A 15,962-nucleotide genomic window follows, 5' to 3' on the forward strand; every position below is an offset into this window, starting at 1 on the left:
TGTGTCACTGATCTTTCAGGAGCAGCACCTTTTGGAAGAATTTTCACAGCCCTGTGTGTTGGCAGGAGGCCCCAGAAAGAACTACCGGCCGGAGCCAGTACCTGTTTACCTGACGTCCCCTCTGGCTCCTGCACCAGAAGCACCAAGGATCATCCAGCAGACAGTAAGATCTTCCCCATGTCAGAACCAGTGCATACCCCCAACAGTACACGCTATAAGTAAGGGCAAGATTTTGTCATGGATTCTGTGACTTTCCGAGACATTTTCTGCCTCAGGTTTAGCCCTGTGCCCAGAGCAGCAGGAGCCCCAGAGCTGCCAGTCTCCCCCCAGCAGCCAACCCCACCATTATTTTTAATAAAAGTCAGACCGGTCAGGGGCAGTAAACAACAAAAAAATCACAGAAGCCTGTGACCTGTCCATGACTTTTACTGAAATAACAGTGACAAAAATCTTAACATTAGTGTGAGGGGGCATGACTCACCACCTCCTGCTAGCCATGCTGGGAATTAGCTCTTGGTTGTCGGCGCACCTTCCTCTAGTGGTGTCTCACCACCATCACTTCTGCTCCACCTCTAAGAGCCACATCATTCCCCGGACCACAGCATCCTCATCTGGGCTGTGCCCCACTCCACTTTTTCCTCTCACTTCTGGGGGGAACCAGCTGTCTCTAATCCAGCCACTTGCCACTATGGCCTACTGTAGCCTTTGGGCTAGCCCCTCACCTCAAGGAGTAAACTGCAGTCCAAATACTGGCCACCCTCGCTGTGGCGAGTGAGGGGGATGGGGGACTCAGGCCACACCTGCCCACTACTCCAGGCCCCAACCCAGGGACCCTATAGCCAGCAGCCATGTGCTGCCACTCCTCCAACTCCCACTGCTTATTTCCATGGGCCACTTCCCCATAGCCCTAGCACCTTCCTAGCCCTTTGTATCAGGGCCTCAGCCTGGAGCTACCTATTGCTCCTCTGACCCCAACTCTGCTCTGAAGTACTCCTCTAAGGTAGCCAGTCCTTCTCCCTTACACTCCAGTGAGAGACTAACTCTGTGCTGTTGAGCAGCCCTTTTTATATGGCCCTCCCTGGCTCCGATTGGCTGCTCCAACAAACCTTCTCCTGATTGGCTCTCTACAAGTCCTCCTCCCATTGGTTGGGTTTTGCACAGCCTCCCTGGGGGCTGCTTTAACCCTCCATCTACCTGTGTAGGGCAGTCATCCTACCACACTTAGTTATAAGAGACAAGTACAGTACCCAACCTGCCCATAAATAAACCTTTAGATATTAGATACTAAAGGATTGGCAATGGCATGATTATCGGGTAAGATCTGAGTTGTATATATCTGAGTTGATCCTTTGGGATCAGAAGAACCTTTCATTTGATGAAATTGGTTGTAAAAAACTGCTCATCTTAAAGTCTAGTGTTTTTGGTGGTGATACAAGGACTGGAATGCCTAAGGAAACCGCTGTTCTGACTTCTTGTTAGCCAATGTGGTGAAACAGGAATTTAGTTTTGTTGCTGGTATGGTATATCTTATGGGAGAATAACCACCAGTTTGGGCGGGGAGGGGGGCGGGGGGTGTCTGCTCTATTTCTCAGCTGTTTGTCCTGAATTTGGTATTCTCAGTCGTGACTCACAAAGTCATGATTACAACTTCACTTGACCCATCTTGCATAAAACGTATCTTAGTTGTGTCATATTCTTATCATAAGCATATCTCTGCGACGAATATGGGGCATGGGGTCACACCCTTATCTTTGAGCTGAACATCTGCGGGTATCATGTGTGGCTCAGCTGTGAAGCATGCAGGGCATCAGAAAATGAAACGCAGTAGCCCAGAGAGCCCAGGATTGCAGGCAGACGGCAACCCTGACTCCTCTTGTTTTCCTCTTGTTCCTAGATGCCTCAGCAACCTGCAACCATCATCCAACAGTTACCTCAGCAGCCACCTCTCATCACACAGATCCCACCTCCACAGCCCCTCCCAGCCCCCCGCTCTGGAAGCATTAAGGAAGGTAAGCGTCAGCCACCCCAACATGCGGGGGTCATTCTCCTGCTTTCCTGAGCTCCCTCTGATCTCGGAGCAGTGAAAGTATCACTGTGGTGACATGAGACAGCACTCAAGTTACCTTGTGACCTAGCACAACCAGGCTGTCAATGCAATTACTGATCTTGCCAATCAAATATCTGGGCCCTCTGACATGGGAACTTAGAATAACTTTAGTGCTGCTGGGCACTTTATCTTGCAACAGACAGAGAGGCAAAAACCAGGTTAAGCAGTGGAGAGGGTTTGGGGGAAGTAGAACAGCACAAGGGAAGATACTGGTTAAATATTAACAAGGACGTTTGCAGCTAAAACTTTACAAACAACTCATAATGCCAAAATGAGCAAATGGGGTTTTTGTACCCACTGTCCATTCTCCTTAGTACAATATAAGCGTTTATTTTAAAATGTGTAGGAATGGTCTGTCGTTGGAAACAAGAGGGGGCAGCTGAATGTGCTACCCTGCGTGCACATAAACAAATTTGTTTTGTGTTTCTAAACAGAAGTGAGCAAGGTCCAGGAATAGCACATGGAGCTAATATCTGGGCTTCTTTCCCCAACTCAGATTTTTGAATGGGGTTTCCTGGTACTGCAGGGAAATGAAAAAATCCGAGAGCAACTCCACAGTCCATTGCTTGGGGATTTAATAAGGTCTCTGGTTTATTTGAATCAATTTATTTTCTAAAACAAAATGGACCACATTTATGTCTGACCACCCTGAAGTTGAATGCAGTGTTCCTGTAGCCATATCGGTCCCAGGATATTAGAGAGACAAGATGGGTGAGGGAATAGCTTTGATTGGACCAACAGAGCTCTGTGGGGCTCAGTTGGTCCAATCAAAGCTATTCCCTCACCCATCTTGTCCCTCTATTCCCTGAAGATGATGCATTTACACCAGGGACGAATTTGGCTCAATGTGTCCAGTTAAATGAAAAACCTGGTTACTTTAATTGTTTTTGTGTTGTGGTTGAATTGGTTCTGGTGCCAAGATACCAGGGTGATCGGCTCAAGGTGGATATATGCACTCTAGATGCATTTTTAAAGCCACATGGAAAGAAATTTCAGGGTGACAGTTTAATGTCTCTTCAAGCTGGGGAACAAATGTTAAACAAACATTTAAAAGAAGTTTTTTCCCTAAAATTTCTGGTCATGTTTTCTGATTATAGAAGCCCTAGCTGATTAACAGTTTGTCCCTCAGCAGCTTTCCCTGTGTGATCTTTGAGGCCTCTCAATCATTTTCATGGCAGCAAACGAAGGTCCCAGACACAGGCCTGCACTGCAGCTGTGCGTCGCGCAGTGGTTTGGGCTCCAGGGAGGAGGAGGTGCAGACCGTCTTTCACTTTCAGTTTGTGTGGGCTCTCACTGGAGCACAAGGAATGGTTTGCCTCAACCAGCAGAATTCCCCACAACGTCGGCTCACGTTTGAGCAGCGTCTGGGACCCAGCCACGCCGGCTGGGCTCTCGTTCGTTCCTGCAAACGGCCCACAAGGAGCTTTTTGTGAAACATTTTCTCCACCTGGCTTCCCCCAGAACTGGGCAGGCTTCAGCTGGCGGCATGAGGCTGGTTTCCTTGGATAGGTCACTCAGTGGAAAGCATGTAGTATCCTCCTGTGCCCTGGTTGGCTGTGGTTGTGCTCTGTGGCCAGCGGGGCTAGCCCAGCCCAGCCCAGCAGAAGCTGTTGTCCGGGAGTTTCTCAGACTGACCTCTCTAATTCAGCTGGAAAAACAAAGAACAGAGCACACTGTCCCAGTCCCCATGGCTGCATCAGTCTTGTACCTCCCACAGTTACCCTGCGTGTTGGGAATGCTCTCATGGTTCAAATGGGCAGGAATCCAGTGACACTGAACTGTGAATGTGGGTCGGTGACATGTTTCAGCCATAGGCAAACCAGGTGTTTGAACGGGAACCTTGTGGGATTTTCTGGCCTGTAAAGCCGTACAAACTGGTTCCTACGCAAAGACTTGTGATGAGCCTCTTTGGACCTGCATGTGCAGGGTTTTGGTCAGCTAGGGTCTGCCCCTTCTGAATCCATCTCCATTTGAGAGTCTGGACAAGCCCAAACCAGTGAGGCTTGCCTTAGTTTGGGTCACAAACGCGTAGTGAGGGCTTCTTTGCAGAGACAGGGAAAAGCTAAGCTGGGCTAAGAGCCTGAACACTCTCATCCAGCCCTAGGTATCGGCCATAAATGGCAGTCACTGGCCAAGGAGATAGTGGTGTCTATTAACATTCTCCTCCTCCAAGTGTGAAAGGCCCTTTCAAGATCTCCTTTCAGCTGCGTTCCCTAAGTCAGAGCTGTCTGGGCGCTCTGCTAAGAATCTGACCCACTGAGATGCCCTTTGCCCTCTGTCTCTCACTGGCAATGCTGTCCCTTTCCCCTTGGAATTTGTCCGTTCCCAGACATGGTGGAGATGATGTTGATGCAGAACGCTCAGATGCACCAGATCATTATGCAGAACATGATGCTGAAAGCTCTGCCACCGATGGCATTCTCACAGCCCAGTGGGACCGGGCCTCCCTCGCTGCAGCACACCCAGCAGGTAACAACATTCACCCCTACAAAGAGACGCTGGGGCAGGAGAGGGGGGGCTGATCTCCACATGCCGGGGCAGGGCCTGGGGAGCGCGTTCTGAATATTTGGGCCAGAATGTGGCTTCAGAACCCATTGCCCATGGATGCGTGTCCTAGGGCACTGCACACACTGGCTGGTCTATGGGATGAGCTCAGGCTGGATGGCGTCTTCTGGAGCTGAACCCCCACACGTCTCCTGACTCTGCCTAGGGTGATGGAGGGGTTCAGCTGCTATGCGACCTCTGGATAGGGCGTACAGGGTATGCCCCCCTGTCCACAGCAGGCCAGCTCTGCTCTGCCACAACCTCACCTGCTCTCTGCCCAGCGCTGGCCTCGTACAGGCCTGGGGCCAGGCTGTGTTTGGTAACGTGCAGGCTGCTGCTGCACTCCCGCGGGCTGGGCACACTCCAGCCCTAAGAGCGTAGCTGAACTGCATGTTTCACATAAGAAAACATTCAGTCATCCAGGGAAGAGCCCACTTCCCAGATGCCCACATAGTGACTGGGAACCTGGGATTCTGCCGTAGGCTGGGGCAGACACACTTGCATTTACATTCATGGGTATATTTTTATGGGCCTTCCATTTCCTGAAAGCTTTTATTTTGATGGAACCCGTAATTGGTAAAGTCTGGCTTGGTGCTTTGCGATGGGCTGGAATGGATGTGATGGTGGGGCCCAGAGACCCCAGTCAGGATCAGGGCCCTGCGTACTCAGAGCTGGGCACACCCACACGTGTAGAGACAGAAGAATTTCCAACAGCACCTAAGGGCCAGATTTGTAAAGATTTGTCTAACTCGCACTGAAATCAACAGGAGTCAGGTGCCTTTATACCCTTAAACTCTGGTCCTAAGTGACTTAGGAGCCTCAGTCTCATTGAAAGTCAATGGGAGTTAGGCTCCTAGGCTCATCTGAAAATCCCCCTAGGTGCCTCTCTGCATCTTTAGGCACCTAAATCCCTTTACAAATCTGGCTCTAAGTGCCTAAGGCCCAGATTATTAAAGGTATCTAGACACCTAACTCCCATTGAACTCAGTGGTGAAGTTAGGTACCTAAATCCTTTTGCCTAAAATGCACCTAAGATTGAAATGTTACACAGGAACCTAAATCACTGAGGTGTGTTTGAAAATGTTACCCAGCCCCTGCCCGGAGGGGTTTCCAATCTAAGCAGGAAGGGCAGTTAATTTGGGAGTTCCCCTGGATGCCTCACGCTGTGCTGAGATGCCCTGGGGTTCCCTCCCCATTTCACACCTGCATGCATGCCAGGGCCTTTTCTTTTCTCTGTGCGCACAGACCAGAAAGTAGTCTGGCTCCTGGCCTCACTCAGGTGTGATGCTCTCGGGCCCCCCTTGTGTTAAGACTATCCCCACCACACATCTGAGCTTGTAACAGTCACCCGGCTCGTAAAACCTGCGCTGGGTGCTATTTCCAGCTCCGACAGCTGGCTTACACAACCCAACCCCCTAGCGTTCCCAGGGCTCTGGTAGGAAACACAACACCCTTCTCTACCTGATCATCTTTGGCTGTGGTGGGCGGAGCTGGCATTTGCTGCACCGGTTCAGGCCACTTCTCTACACCAGACATACTCCAGTGTTTAAGAGCAGCTGTCGGCTCCTGTTTCAGGACAAACTCTGCAGCAGCCACTGCCAACTGGCAGAGTATTGCACAAAGGGAAGCATGAATCTTCTCCGCTGTGCCTGCTCTCAGCCAGGTTTGTGATGGAGTGGCATTTGCACCGCACCCCCGAGCCGTGGGCAGTGTGAGCGGGGCCGGGGAGGGCGGGAACACCTGTGCTCATAGGGACACACATGAGGAGAATCAGGGTGCTCATAGGACACTGCAGCACTGTCTTAAAGGGAGAGTAGTGCACGACGAGCGTCCCAGCCCCGCCAGAGGGATCCCCGGCCTGCCTCGCAGACACACTTTCTGCCCTGCTTTGTACTCTCCTCACTCCAGTTTTGGTGGCTTTAACGTCCCAGGTGAATAGTCTCGTCCACGTTGAACGGAAAGGCAGAGCCTTGTTTAATGCGGTGCCTGACACTGCAGGAGGGGAGAGCAAACAGCCTAATTGCAGGCTAAGGGAAATGAGATGAGTAAAGGTTCACAAGCCTGCACCTAAGAGCCAAGGAACAAGCAGAGCTGCCCTCTCGTTCTTTACGTCCCATGGCAAGGCCAGTTGCTTTGCCCCGGCCGTTCCCGAGGTGGGGAAGTGTGAGTGGAGCCGGAGTGTGAGTAGGTCTGCACTGCAGTTAGACACCCGTGGCTGGCCCGTGGCCACTGACATGGGCTCGTGGGGATGTTGAATTGGGTTTACATGTTCAAGTGCAGGCTGGAGCACAAGCTCTGGAACCCCCACAAGGGGGTAGATCCCAGACACCAGCCTGACCCCGAATGTCTACAGTGCAGTTAAAAAGCCCCGTAGCCTGAGCTCCTTAACCCAGGTCAGCTGACATGGGCCAGCCGCTGTTGTCTAATCATAGAATATCAGGGTTGGAAGGGACCTCAGGAGGTCATCTAGTCCAGCCCCCTGCTCAAAGCAGGATCGATCCCCAATTAAATCATCCCAGCCAGGGCTTTGTCAAGCCTGACCTTAAAACTTCTAAGGAAGGAGATTCTACCACCTCCCTAGGTTACACATTCCAGTGTTTCACCACCCTCCTAGTGAAAAAGTTTTTCCTAATATCCAATCTAAACCTCCCCCACTGCAACTTGAGACCATTACTTCTTGTCCTGTCATCCGCTACCACTGAGAATAGTCTAGATCCATCCTCTTTGGAACCACCTTTCAGGTACTTGAAAGCAGCTATCAAATCCCGCCTCGTTCTTCTCTTCTGCAGACTAAACAATCCCAGTTTCCTCAGCCTCTCCTCATAACTCATGTGTTCCAGTCCCCTAATCATTTTTGTTGCCCTCCAATTGCCTGTCAATTCCAATTTGACTCTCTCCAATTTTTCCACATCCTTCTTGTAGTGTGGGGCCCAAAACTGGACACAGTACTCCAGATGAGGCCTCACCAATGTCGAATAGAGGGGAACGATCACGTCCCTCGATCTGCTGGCAATGCTGCTACTTATACATCCCAAAATGCCATTGGCCTTCTTGGCTACAAGGGCACACTGCTGACTCATATCCAGCTTCTCGTCCACTGTAACCCCTAGGTCCTTTTCCGCAGAACTGCTGCCTAGCCATTCAGTCCCTAGTCTGTAGCAGTGCATGGGATTCTTCCGTCCTAAGTGCAAGACTCTGCACTTGTCCTTGTTGAACCTCATCAGATTTCTTTTGGCCCAATCCTCCAATTTGTCTAGGTCCCTCTGTATCCTGTCCCTACCCTCCAGCATATCTACCACTCCTCCCAGTTTAGTGTCGTCTGCAAACTTGCTGAGGGTGCAATCCACGCCATCTTCCAGATCATTAATGAAGATATTGAACAAAACCGGCCCCAGGACCGACCTTTGAGGCACTCAGCTAGATACTGGCTGCCAACTAGACATGGAGCCATTGATCACTACCTGTTGAGCCCGATAATCTAGCCAATTTTCTACCCATCTTATAGTGCATTCATCCAGCTCATACTTCTTTAACTTGCTGGCAAGAATACTGTGGGAGACAGTGTCAAAAGCTTTGCTAAAGTCAAGGAACACCACATCCACTGCTTTCCCTTCATCCACAGAACCAGTTATCTCATCATAGAAGGCAATTAGATCAGTCAGGCATGACTTGCCCTTGGTGAATCCATGCTGACTGTTCCTGATCACTTTCCTCTTGTCTAAGTGCTTCAGAATTGATTTCTTGAGGACCTGCTCCATGATTTTTCCAGGGACTGAGGTGAGGCTGACTGGCCTGTAGTTCCCAGGATCCTCCTTCTTCCCTTTTTTAAAGATGGGCACTACATTAGCCTTTTTGCAGTCGTCCAGGACTTCTCCGGATCGCCATGAGTTTTCAAAGATAATGGACAATGGCTCTGCAATCACATCTGCCAACTCCTTTAGCACTCTCGGATGCAGTGCATCCGGCCCCATGGCCTTGTGCTTGTCCAGCTTTTCTAAATAGTCCCAAACCACTTCTTTCTCCACAGAGGGTTGGTCACCTCCTCCCCATGCTGTGCTGCCCAGTGCGGTAGTCTGGGAGCTGACCTTGTTCGTGAAGACAGAGGCAAAAAAAGCATTGAGTACATTAGCTTTTTCCACATCCTGTGTCACTAGGTTGCCTCCCTCATTCAGTAAGGGGCCCACACTTTCCTTGGCTTTCTTCTTATTGCCAACATACCTGAAGAAACCCTTCTTGTTACTCTTAATATCTCTTGCTAGCTGCAACTCCAGGTGGGATTTGGCCTTCCTGATTTCACTCCTGCATGCCCGAGCAATATTTTTATCCTTATCCCTGGTCATTTATCCAATCTTCCACTTCTTGTAAGCTTCTTTTTTGTGTTTAAGATCAGCAAGGATTTCACTGTTAAGCCAAGCTGGCCGCCTGCCATATTTACTATTCTTTCTACACATCGGGATGGTTTGCCCCTGTAACCTCAATAAGGATTCTTTAAAATACAGCCAGCTCTCCTGGACTTCTTTCCCCTTCATGTTATTCTCCCAGGGGATCTTGCCCATCAGTTCCCTGAGGGAGTCAAAGTCTGCTTTTCTGAAGTCCAGGGTCCGTATTCTGCTGCTTTCCTTTCTTCCTTGTGTCAGGATCCTGAACTTGACCATCTCATGGTCACTGCCTCCCAGGTTCCCATCCACTTTTGCTTCCCCTACTAATTCTTCCCAGTTTGTGAGCAGCAGGTCAAGAAGAGCTCTGCCCCTAGTTGGTTCCTCCAGCACTTGCACCAGGAAATTGTCCCCTACATTTTCCAAAAACTTCCTGGATTGTCTGTGCACCGCTGTATTGCTCTCCCAGCAGATATCAGGGTGATTGAAGTCTCCCATGAGAACCAGGGCGTGCGACCTAGTAGCTTCTGCGAGTTGCCGGAAGAAAGCCTTGTCCACCTCATCCCCCTGGTCCGGTGGTCTATAGCAGACTCCCACCATGGCATTGCCCGTGGTGCTCACACTTCTAAACTTAATCCAGAGACTCTCAGGTTTTTTTGCAGTTTCATACCGGAGCTCTGAGCAGTCATACTGCTCCCTTACATACAGTGCAAGTCCCCCACCTTTTCTGCCCACCTGTCCTTCCTGAACAGTTTATATCCATCCATGACAGTACTCCAGTCATGTGAGTTATCCCACCAAGTCTCTGTTATTCCAATCACATCCTAATTCCTTGACTGTGCCAGGACTTCCACTTCTCCCTGCTTGTTTCCCAGGCTTCTTGCATTTGTGTATAGGCACTTGAGATAACTCGCTGATTGTCCCGCTTTCTCCGTATGAGGCAGGAGCCCTCCCCTCTCACATGCTCCTGCTCGTGCTTCTTCCCGGTATCCCACTTCCCCACTTACCTCAGGGCTTTGGTCTCCTTTCCCCGGTGAACCTAGTTTAAAGCCCTCCTCACTAGGTTAACCAGCCTGCTCGCGAAGATGCTCTTTCCTCACTTCGTTAGGTGGAGCCTAATTGCAGGGTCGATAGACCCCGGCTGTCTCGATGGGACCCAGCCACCCATGCAGTTGTTGTTGCACTGTAGTCCGTGTAGCTGGGCCTTGGGCCCAGGACAAGGGACTGCTCTTTTCAAGAGTGCTCCAAGCTGGCACTGCGTTGGTGAGGAACAGACCATTGTGCTCATCTGCCATATGGATACAAATTTAACAAATTACCCATTTTCCTTTAAATTGAGGATCCCCAGTTTGCTGCTCCAGTTGTTGTGAAAGCAGAAAAACCAAGGCCATCAGCGGTGCATCATCACCACCATTACCCTTCCCCAGGAGTGCAGGCCATTCCTTCTCAGCCGCCCCCGGTTGGCTACTCCATGTGGCCCCCCATGATGTCATCCAGCCTCATGGGACAGACTGGAGGATTCCCATCCACTGTGCATCACATGACTGGCCCAACTAGCACCTTCCCTGCAATGCACACGTAAGTAAACAAGCTGCCTCGCCAGGAGCTGTTGTAGTCCCTTTCCTCCTGCCACCTTGGGGTGGCTAAGCGGGCTCACAGGAGGCCAGAGCAGCAGACGCCCTGAGGTCTGACTTACCGTTGGTTTCTGACTACAGCACAGTTTGCAAACTGCTTTGCAAACTGAGTTTAAGTGACAGCAAGAGTACTGTGGCAATGGGAGAGACTCTGCGATAGGAACTAACCCTCACTGACTGCTGCTCAAATGGGAGTGTCACACAAGAGCTACAACCCCGACACTGGAAAGGGTGATTGGTATACTATCCCTGTGGAAACGCCAGCTGGAAGATCCCAACTGCTTTTTGGAACAAGTAGCAGGAATGTTGTTCTTGGGCTCCTGGGCCTCCATGAGAACTCAGCAGAGCCCTTTATAACCCAAGAATGCCCAGCTGAATGAAAGCGTCCACTGTAATCTAACTCGGGTTAATAGTGCCCTCAGGCGTGATGTCCCTAAAACACCAGAGAAACAGTCAAAGGTTTATGAACAAGACTATACACTACGGCAAATAGTTATTGACCAGGAAGAAGAAGAATTTATTCCTGGAATAAAGCTGAGCTCTTGGTATATACCCATGTTTCTAACTGGTTTTTTCTTTTTCTAAGTGTAGTAACTGATGGACTCCTCCGCAGCCTGCCCCCGGGTTTGTAGACTCCTCAAGCCTGTAGCAAAGGTAACCAATCAGCTCAGCTCTTTCTTCCCCCGTGCACCTCTGCCCTGTGTGTTCCCTGCTCTCCCACAGCTTCTCTTGACTGGGATATTGCCAATTGCAGTACAGTCTGCTGGGGCTGGCTTTTTGGTTGTGACCAAATCTCCCCTGGGGAGACTGTTTTTGCACAGTCCTCAGTGACCTTTCAACCTGGCCATTATTAGCCAGCCAGTTCCTTGGGAGTGTCACGGTCTGAGCATGCCGTGAGGAGGAATCTGAAGACACAGGTGGATCATCATGTCATGGCAATGGGCAACTACACTGAGAGAATTTGGCCCAGTAGCTGAGGGGTTTGTCGCATGGCACTGTTGTTGCTTTCATTTGAAACTTGCATTTGTTTCAGCGCCATTTCTCTGACGTTACAGCTTGGAAATGCTTTGTAAACAAAGTACCAGAGGCAGAGGCTGCCCCTTGGAATGTAGTGAGGGCAGGGATGGACGGGGTCGGTTTGCATTTCATTCATCCCACACTGCTCACGGTGGGATCTGAGCTTGGGACCACAGCCCAGGAGAGGGTTAGCGAAACAGATCACGGCATGTTGAACACTCCTAACCCTGTTGCTGGACAGCGTGCTGCAGGGTAGAAGAACTAGTCTCTGAGAGTGAAACACCGCGGGGCATCTGTAAGTCTCAGTGAAGTCCATGTGAGTTGCTAGTGTTCACCTGCCTCTGTGCATCCAGCCTGGGAAGATTTGGGCCACACCCTTTGAAAAGGATTTTCCCCTTTGTCTCTAAAGTTCCCTCTCTAGCCAAGGGTCCTGTGCCCCATGCCCTTGGCACCATCATTTTATAGTTACACTAAGCATATGCTAGGGGCTAGCATCATACACTTTACAGCCATTTCTTTCTGTTGCAGGTGGCTGGTGAGTGGACATGGACTGTCTGCGTCACCCATGCACGTGGAGCATAGCATCACTGGAGATGAGTTTTAGAGAGCTCCTAACAGATTCTGGCTGACAGGAATCTGCTGTATAAATAGTCACGTGACATTAGTGGAGCTGATAACCAAGGGAGAGATGGCAGAATGATGTAATAAACTGTGGAAATGCAAAAAAAAAAAAAAAAAAACATTGTTACCTCTTCTGGCTCTGGGCAGTTAACCAAACCTTTGGGGCCCTGAGGCGGTTCCATTAGGAAGAGCAATGGATGATAGAGTCAGCTATTTCTTTGATGCAATCCTGGTTATTCACGAAGAATGTGAATAAAGTCCTAAATTCCTAGAACACAAGAGGACGCAAACAACAGGAGACAGTTTCTTTGCTCACAATTCTAAGCTTCTATTAGTCAGCCCTTGACCCAAAAGCTCTTAGGGCTCGTCTCTTCTGCAGTCAGGAGGTGTAATCGCAGCAGGTGTAGGCAACCAAACTTGCTTTGATGTTGCTGGCGTGAATAACAATAGCAATGAAACCACAGCAGACAGGAGGTGGCAGCCACTCAGGTGTGCACCCAGGGTCATGGTCGGGCAGGGCTAGCCCATGCAGCTGGCCGGGCTGCCATAGCTTCACAGCTATTGTTACTCAAGCCATGGCTACACGTGCTGCCAATCGCAGCGTAGACACGCCCTTCACTTTTCCTCAGGGTCATGCTACCAGTGTCTCGGTGGCTGGGTCTGGTGCTTCCTCGCTGCTTTCTCTGTCTCCTTTCGTGGTGTTTCTCCTGCTTTTCTCTCACTCTTCCCCCCAGATCTACCGGAACAGTACCCAGGAAAAGTACCTCTGCCCACTTACTTCAGATTCCTGAGTGGCCTCCCATGTGCCTCTGTTCTGACTGCAGACCCCTGTTGTTCCAGCTCCCTGGTTCCATGCAGTCGCTCAATGGCTTCTTACGACTAGCTTAAATGAAGGGCAAAGGCTACACCCCTCCCCAGTTTCACGGAGGTAGAACCCAACCCATAGCAGTATCATTGCCTTCAGCCACCTCACCAGTGTCCCCGAGTTCATCCATTTAACCTGTGTCCTGTCAGTCGTTCCAGCCCCCTAACCAGCTACAACACAGCCACAACTGTTCAAAAATCAAAACCAAACTCACAAAAAGCCCTTTCTCCCCCACCCCCCAATCCCATAGGCCTGAAGTGCAGAGTGAGTCTGGGCCACCAACAGGGTTTCTGTCCAATGCGGAATTTTTCGTGCTCAGTAGCAAGGTCCAGACAGCCAGTTACCACACAGCAGGCTACTGCATGGTAGATTTACAGCCCAGCTTGCCACGGCTAAGTCTGTATAAACAAGCCCCTCCTTTCCTAGGTGATTCAGGGACTAGAATACCGACAGTGGCCATGCCTGGTGGGGGAAGGAGAGTGCAGATGTGGATCAGGAGTCACAAAAGAAGCTGTATTTCTTGTTCTTTAATATAAATGCACAGAACTGTGTAGCATTCAGTAACAGGCATTTATTAGCCTTGCAATACGCATCTTATTTCAGGCCTCCAGAATTCCCTTTTTCCTCAGCATAGCTGTGTCCACCAACAGGTCTCAGATCCTTCCATTTCTCTTCTAAACGACAGGTTTGCTGCAGCCTCCTGCTCAAAGGCACTTCCTTGAAGTTCTAACCTTCTTCCCCAGGAGGGCTACATACAGCGATTCGTTCTACCTGGTGTTACCCAGTGTTTTTTCTTGGATAATATTACGAAAGTTGCTTAAGTCGACCAGGCATTTCTCCCCCACTTGTTTCATTATTCCACAAACTTTTACCCATACAGTCAAGGTCAATTCTGGTAAATTCTTTTCTGAGAGTTCAAGAGGATTCTCCTGGAACCTGCAGGAATTTCATCTTCTTCAGTTGTATTTTGAGAATTGTCAAGGTTTTGTCCTTGTCCATCAATTCTCATATGGCAACCTGCAATTTTGAGTTCATCCTGTCTCTCTCTCTCTTTCCATTGTCTTCTCAGGGACATTTGAAGAGACTCACTTTGAGGTTTTGGTTGAGTTCTCTCTTCTTCACTATCTTCTGTGCTCTGAATTATGTCCAGCGCAGAATAATGGATCCTTCCTTTTATTTATTCTTCCTTTCCTCATTTTTCAAATATTTTTTTCCATGGGAAGTAGCTTTTCACACTTTTTTGCAGCTGTTCCAGTTCCTTTTCTTCTGGTTTTTCTGTAATTTGCCCAAGATGGTTTCAGAGAGCTTCTTTGACCTAGGCCAGGAGTATCCATAAGGGTGGGCATTTCTGAACTGTAGATAATAAATTGCTTTGTCCTGTTTTTATGCTGGAGCCATCTGATGCCTGTGAAGGAGACTGGTCTGAGGTTAACTGATTCAGCTTTCCAACACTGGAGTTGACACATTCTACTAGTGTTACAATGAAATAAAAATGGAACATCACAGCAAGGTACCTACAGAACTGTTTTTGACTTGAGACAAGTATCTACAATTTATGACTAAGTGAGATGACAAAGTCCTCCAGGAAGGTAATCTGTGAAATTCAAATCCTTCCAGAGCTGTTACAAAGAGGAGTGTAACAGGGTTCACAATCCCCACCTCTTCCTGGGGCCTGCTCACTCTCCCCAGTAAGGCTCAGCGAGGTTTCAGGGTTGTGAAACACCTGTGTCTTTATTTACTTAAGGTTGTCCCTCCACCAGTGTCCATCTATTTACAAGCTTGACAGGTTTAGTCATCTCCTTTACAGGCAGCGTTGGCCTTCAGCTAAGAGGCCTCTAGTTCCCCCCCTGGCTGCCCCCTGCGTCCCTCCCAGCCTTTATAGCCCTTGGCTTCTCAGGTCAGCAGGCGTTGCCAATCCTCAGTCTGGCATCAGGCCTTTTCCATCAGCCCCGATCTGTTTCCCCTGATTGGAGCTGACTGGGCCAGGGCTAATTAGGTGCTTTTGCACCAGCACCCTGCTACATATCTCCCCCATTAAGCAGATACTGGGCCTGATCTTACTCGGCCCCGCTTTTCTCGGCCTGGGGTTTTACTCCAGGGATGGCCTCCCTGCCCAGCTGGGTGGTCCCTGGGCTTAACCCTGTGGGGTTTTGGCATGTCCCACCCACAAAAGGTGCATTGGGTAGGGGGTGGGCCACCCCACAAGTCCACCTCCACCCAGAGGTTGTCACACCAGTCACAACCTTGGGCAGGTCGCCCCGGATGTTCTCTTTCCTTCCCTGGTGTGGGAGATAGATCGGCACCAACTGGCCAGAGGCTGCCCTGTGTCTCTGGTTCAGGGCCTCTGCCTATTGGATCTTGAGCCTCCTCCTTTTGGGTTCCTACCCTCTGAACTTTCTTCAGCTGCTCTTCCTCTATCATGGGGATTCCCTCCCCTCAGTGGTCCCGTCCTGAGACTTCTGTTCCTTCATCAGTCACTTCCTTAGGGTCTGTATCCTGGCAGTGTTGTCTAGGGTTCTTATCCTTTCCCCCTTGAGGTTGTGGAGACTCCCTTTTCTCAGGGTCCACCCCCCAGGGGCCTGGCCCCCTCCCTCCAGGTCCTTCTCTCTTGCTTTCTCTGTTAGTCTCCTCCCTGTGCCTTCTTTCCCTTTTGGGGCAGGGTTCCAATCCAACCCCAGGATCCATTACCCCCACCCGCTTCCAGGCAAACCTTCCCTGCACCTCCGGGGGTACCTGGGCCGCGGAACAATACTTCCCATCCCCGTGGATGCATTCCACCAGCATCCTTTCTCCAGGGA

At 50.1% G+C, this 15,962-nt stretch overlaps 1 protein-coding gene across 1 annotated transcript in view; it reads left to right on the forward strand.

The window, feature by feature from the left end:
• The window catches only part of LOC311528697 (uncharacterized protein C21orf58), a 35,210-nt gene extending 22,818 nt beyond the window's left edge, over positions 1 to 12,392 (forward strand). The window contains exons 4-9 of the mRNA XM_084644039.1: positions 20 to 163; positions 1,895 to 2,009; positions 4,437 to 4,576; positions 10,367 to 10,605; positions 11,248 to 11,315; positions 12,207 to 12,392. Coding sequence (XP_084500165.1) covers positions 20 to 163; positions 1,895 to 2,009; positions 4,437 to 4,576; positions 10,367 to 10,605; positions 11,248 to 11,293 — 684 coding nt within the window. The 3' untranslated portion in view covers positions 11,294 to 11,315; positions 12,207 to 12,392. The remainder of the gene's footprint in view (positions 1 to 19; positions 164 to 1,894; positions 2,010 to 4,436; positions 4,577 to 10,366; positions 10,606 to 11,247; positions 11,316 to 12,206) is intronic.
• Positions 12,393 to 15,962: the final 3,570 nt, after the last annotated feature.

This window comes from Lepidochelys olivacea (assembly GCF_965140295.1).
Source record: "Lepidochelys olivacea isolate rLepOli2 genome assembly, chromosome: 11".
NCBI lineage: Eukaryota > Metazoa > Chordata > Testudines > Cheloniidae > Lepidochelys > Lepidochelys olivacea.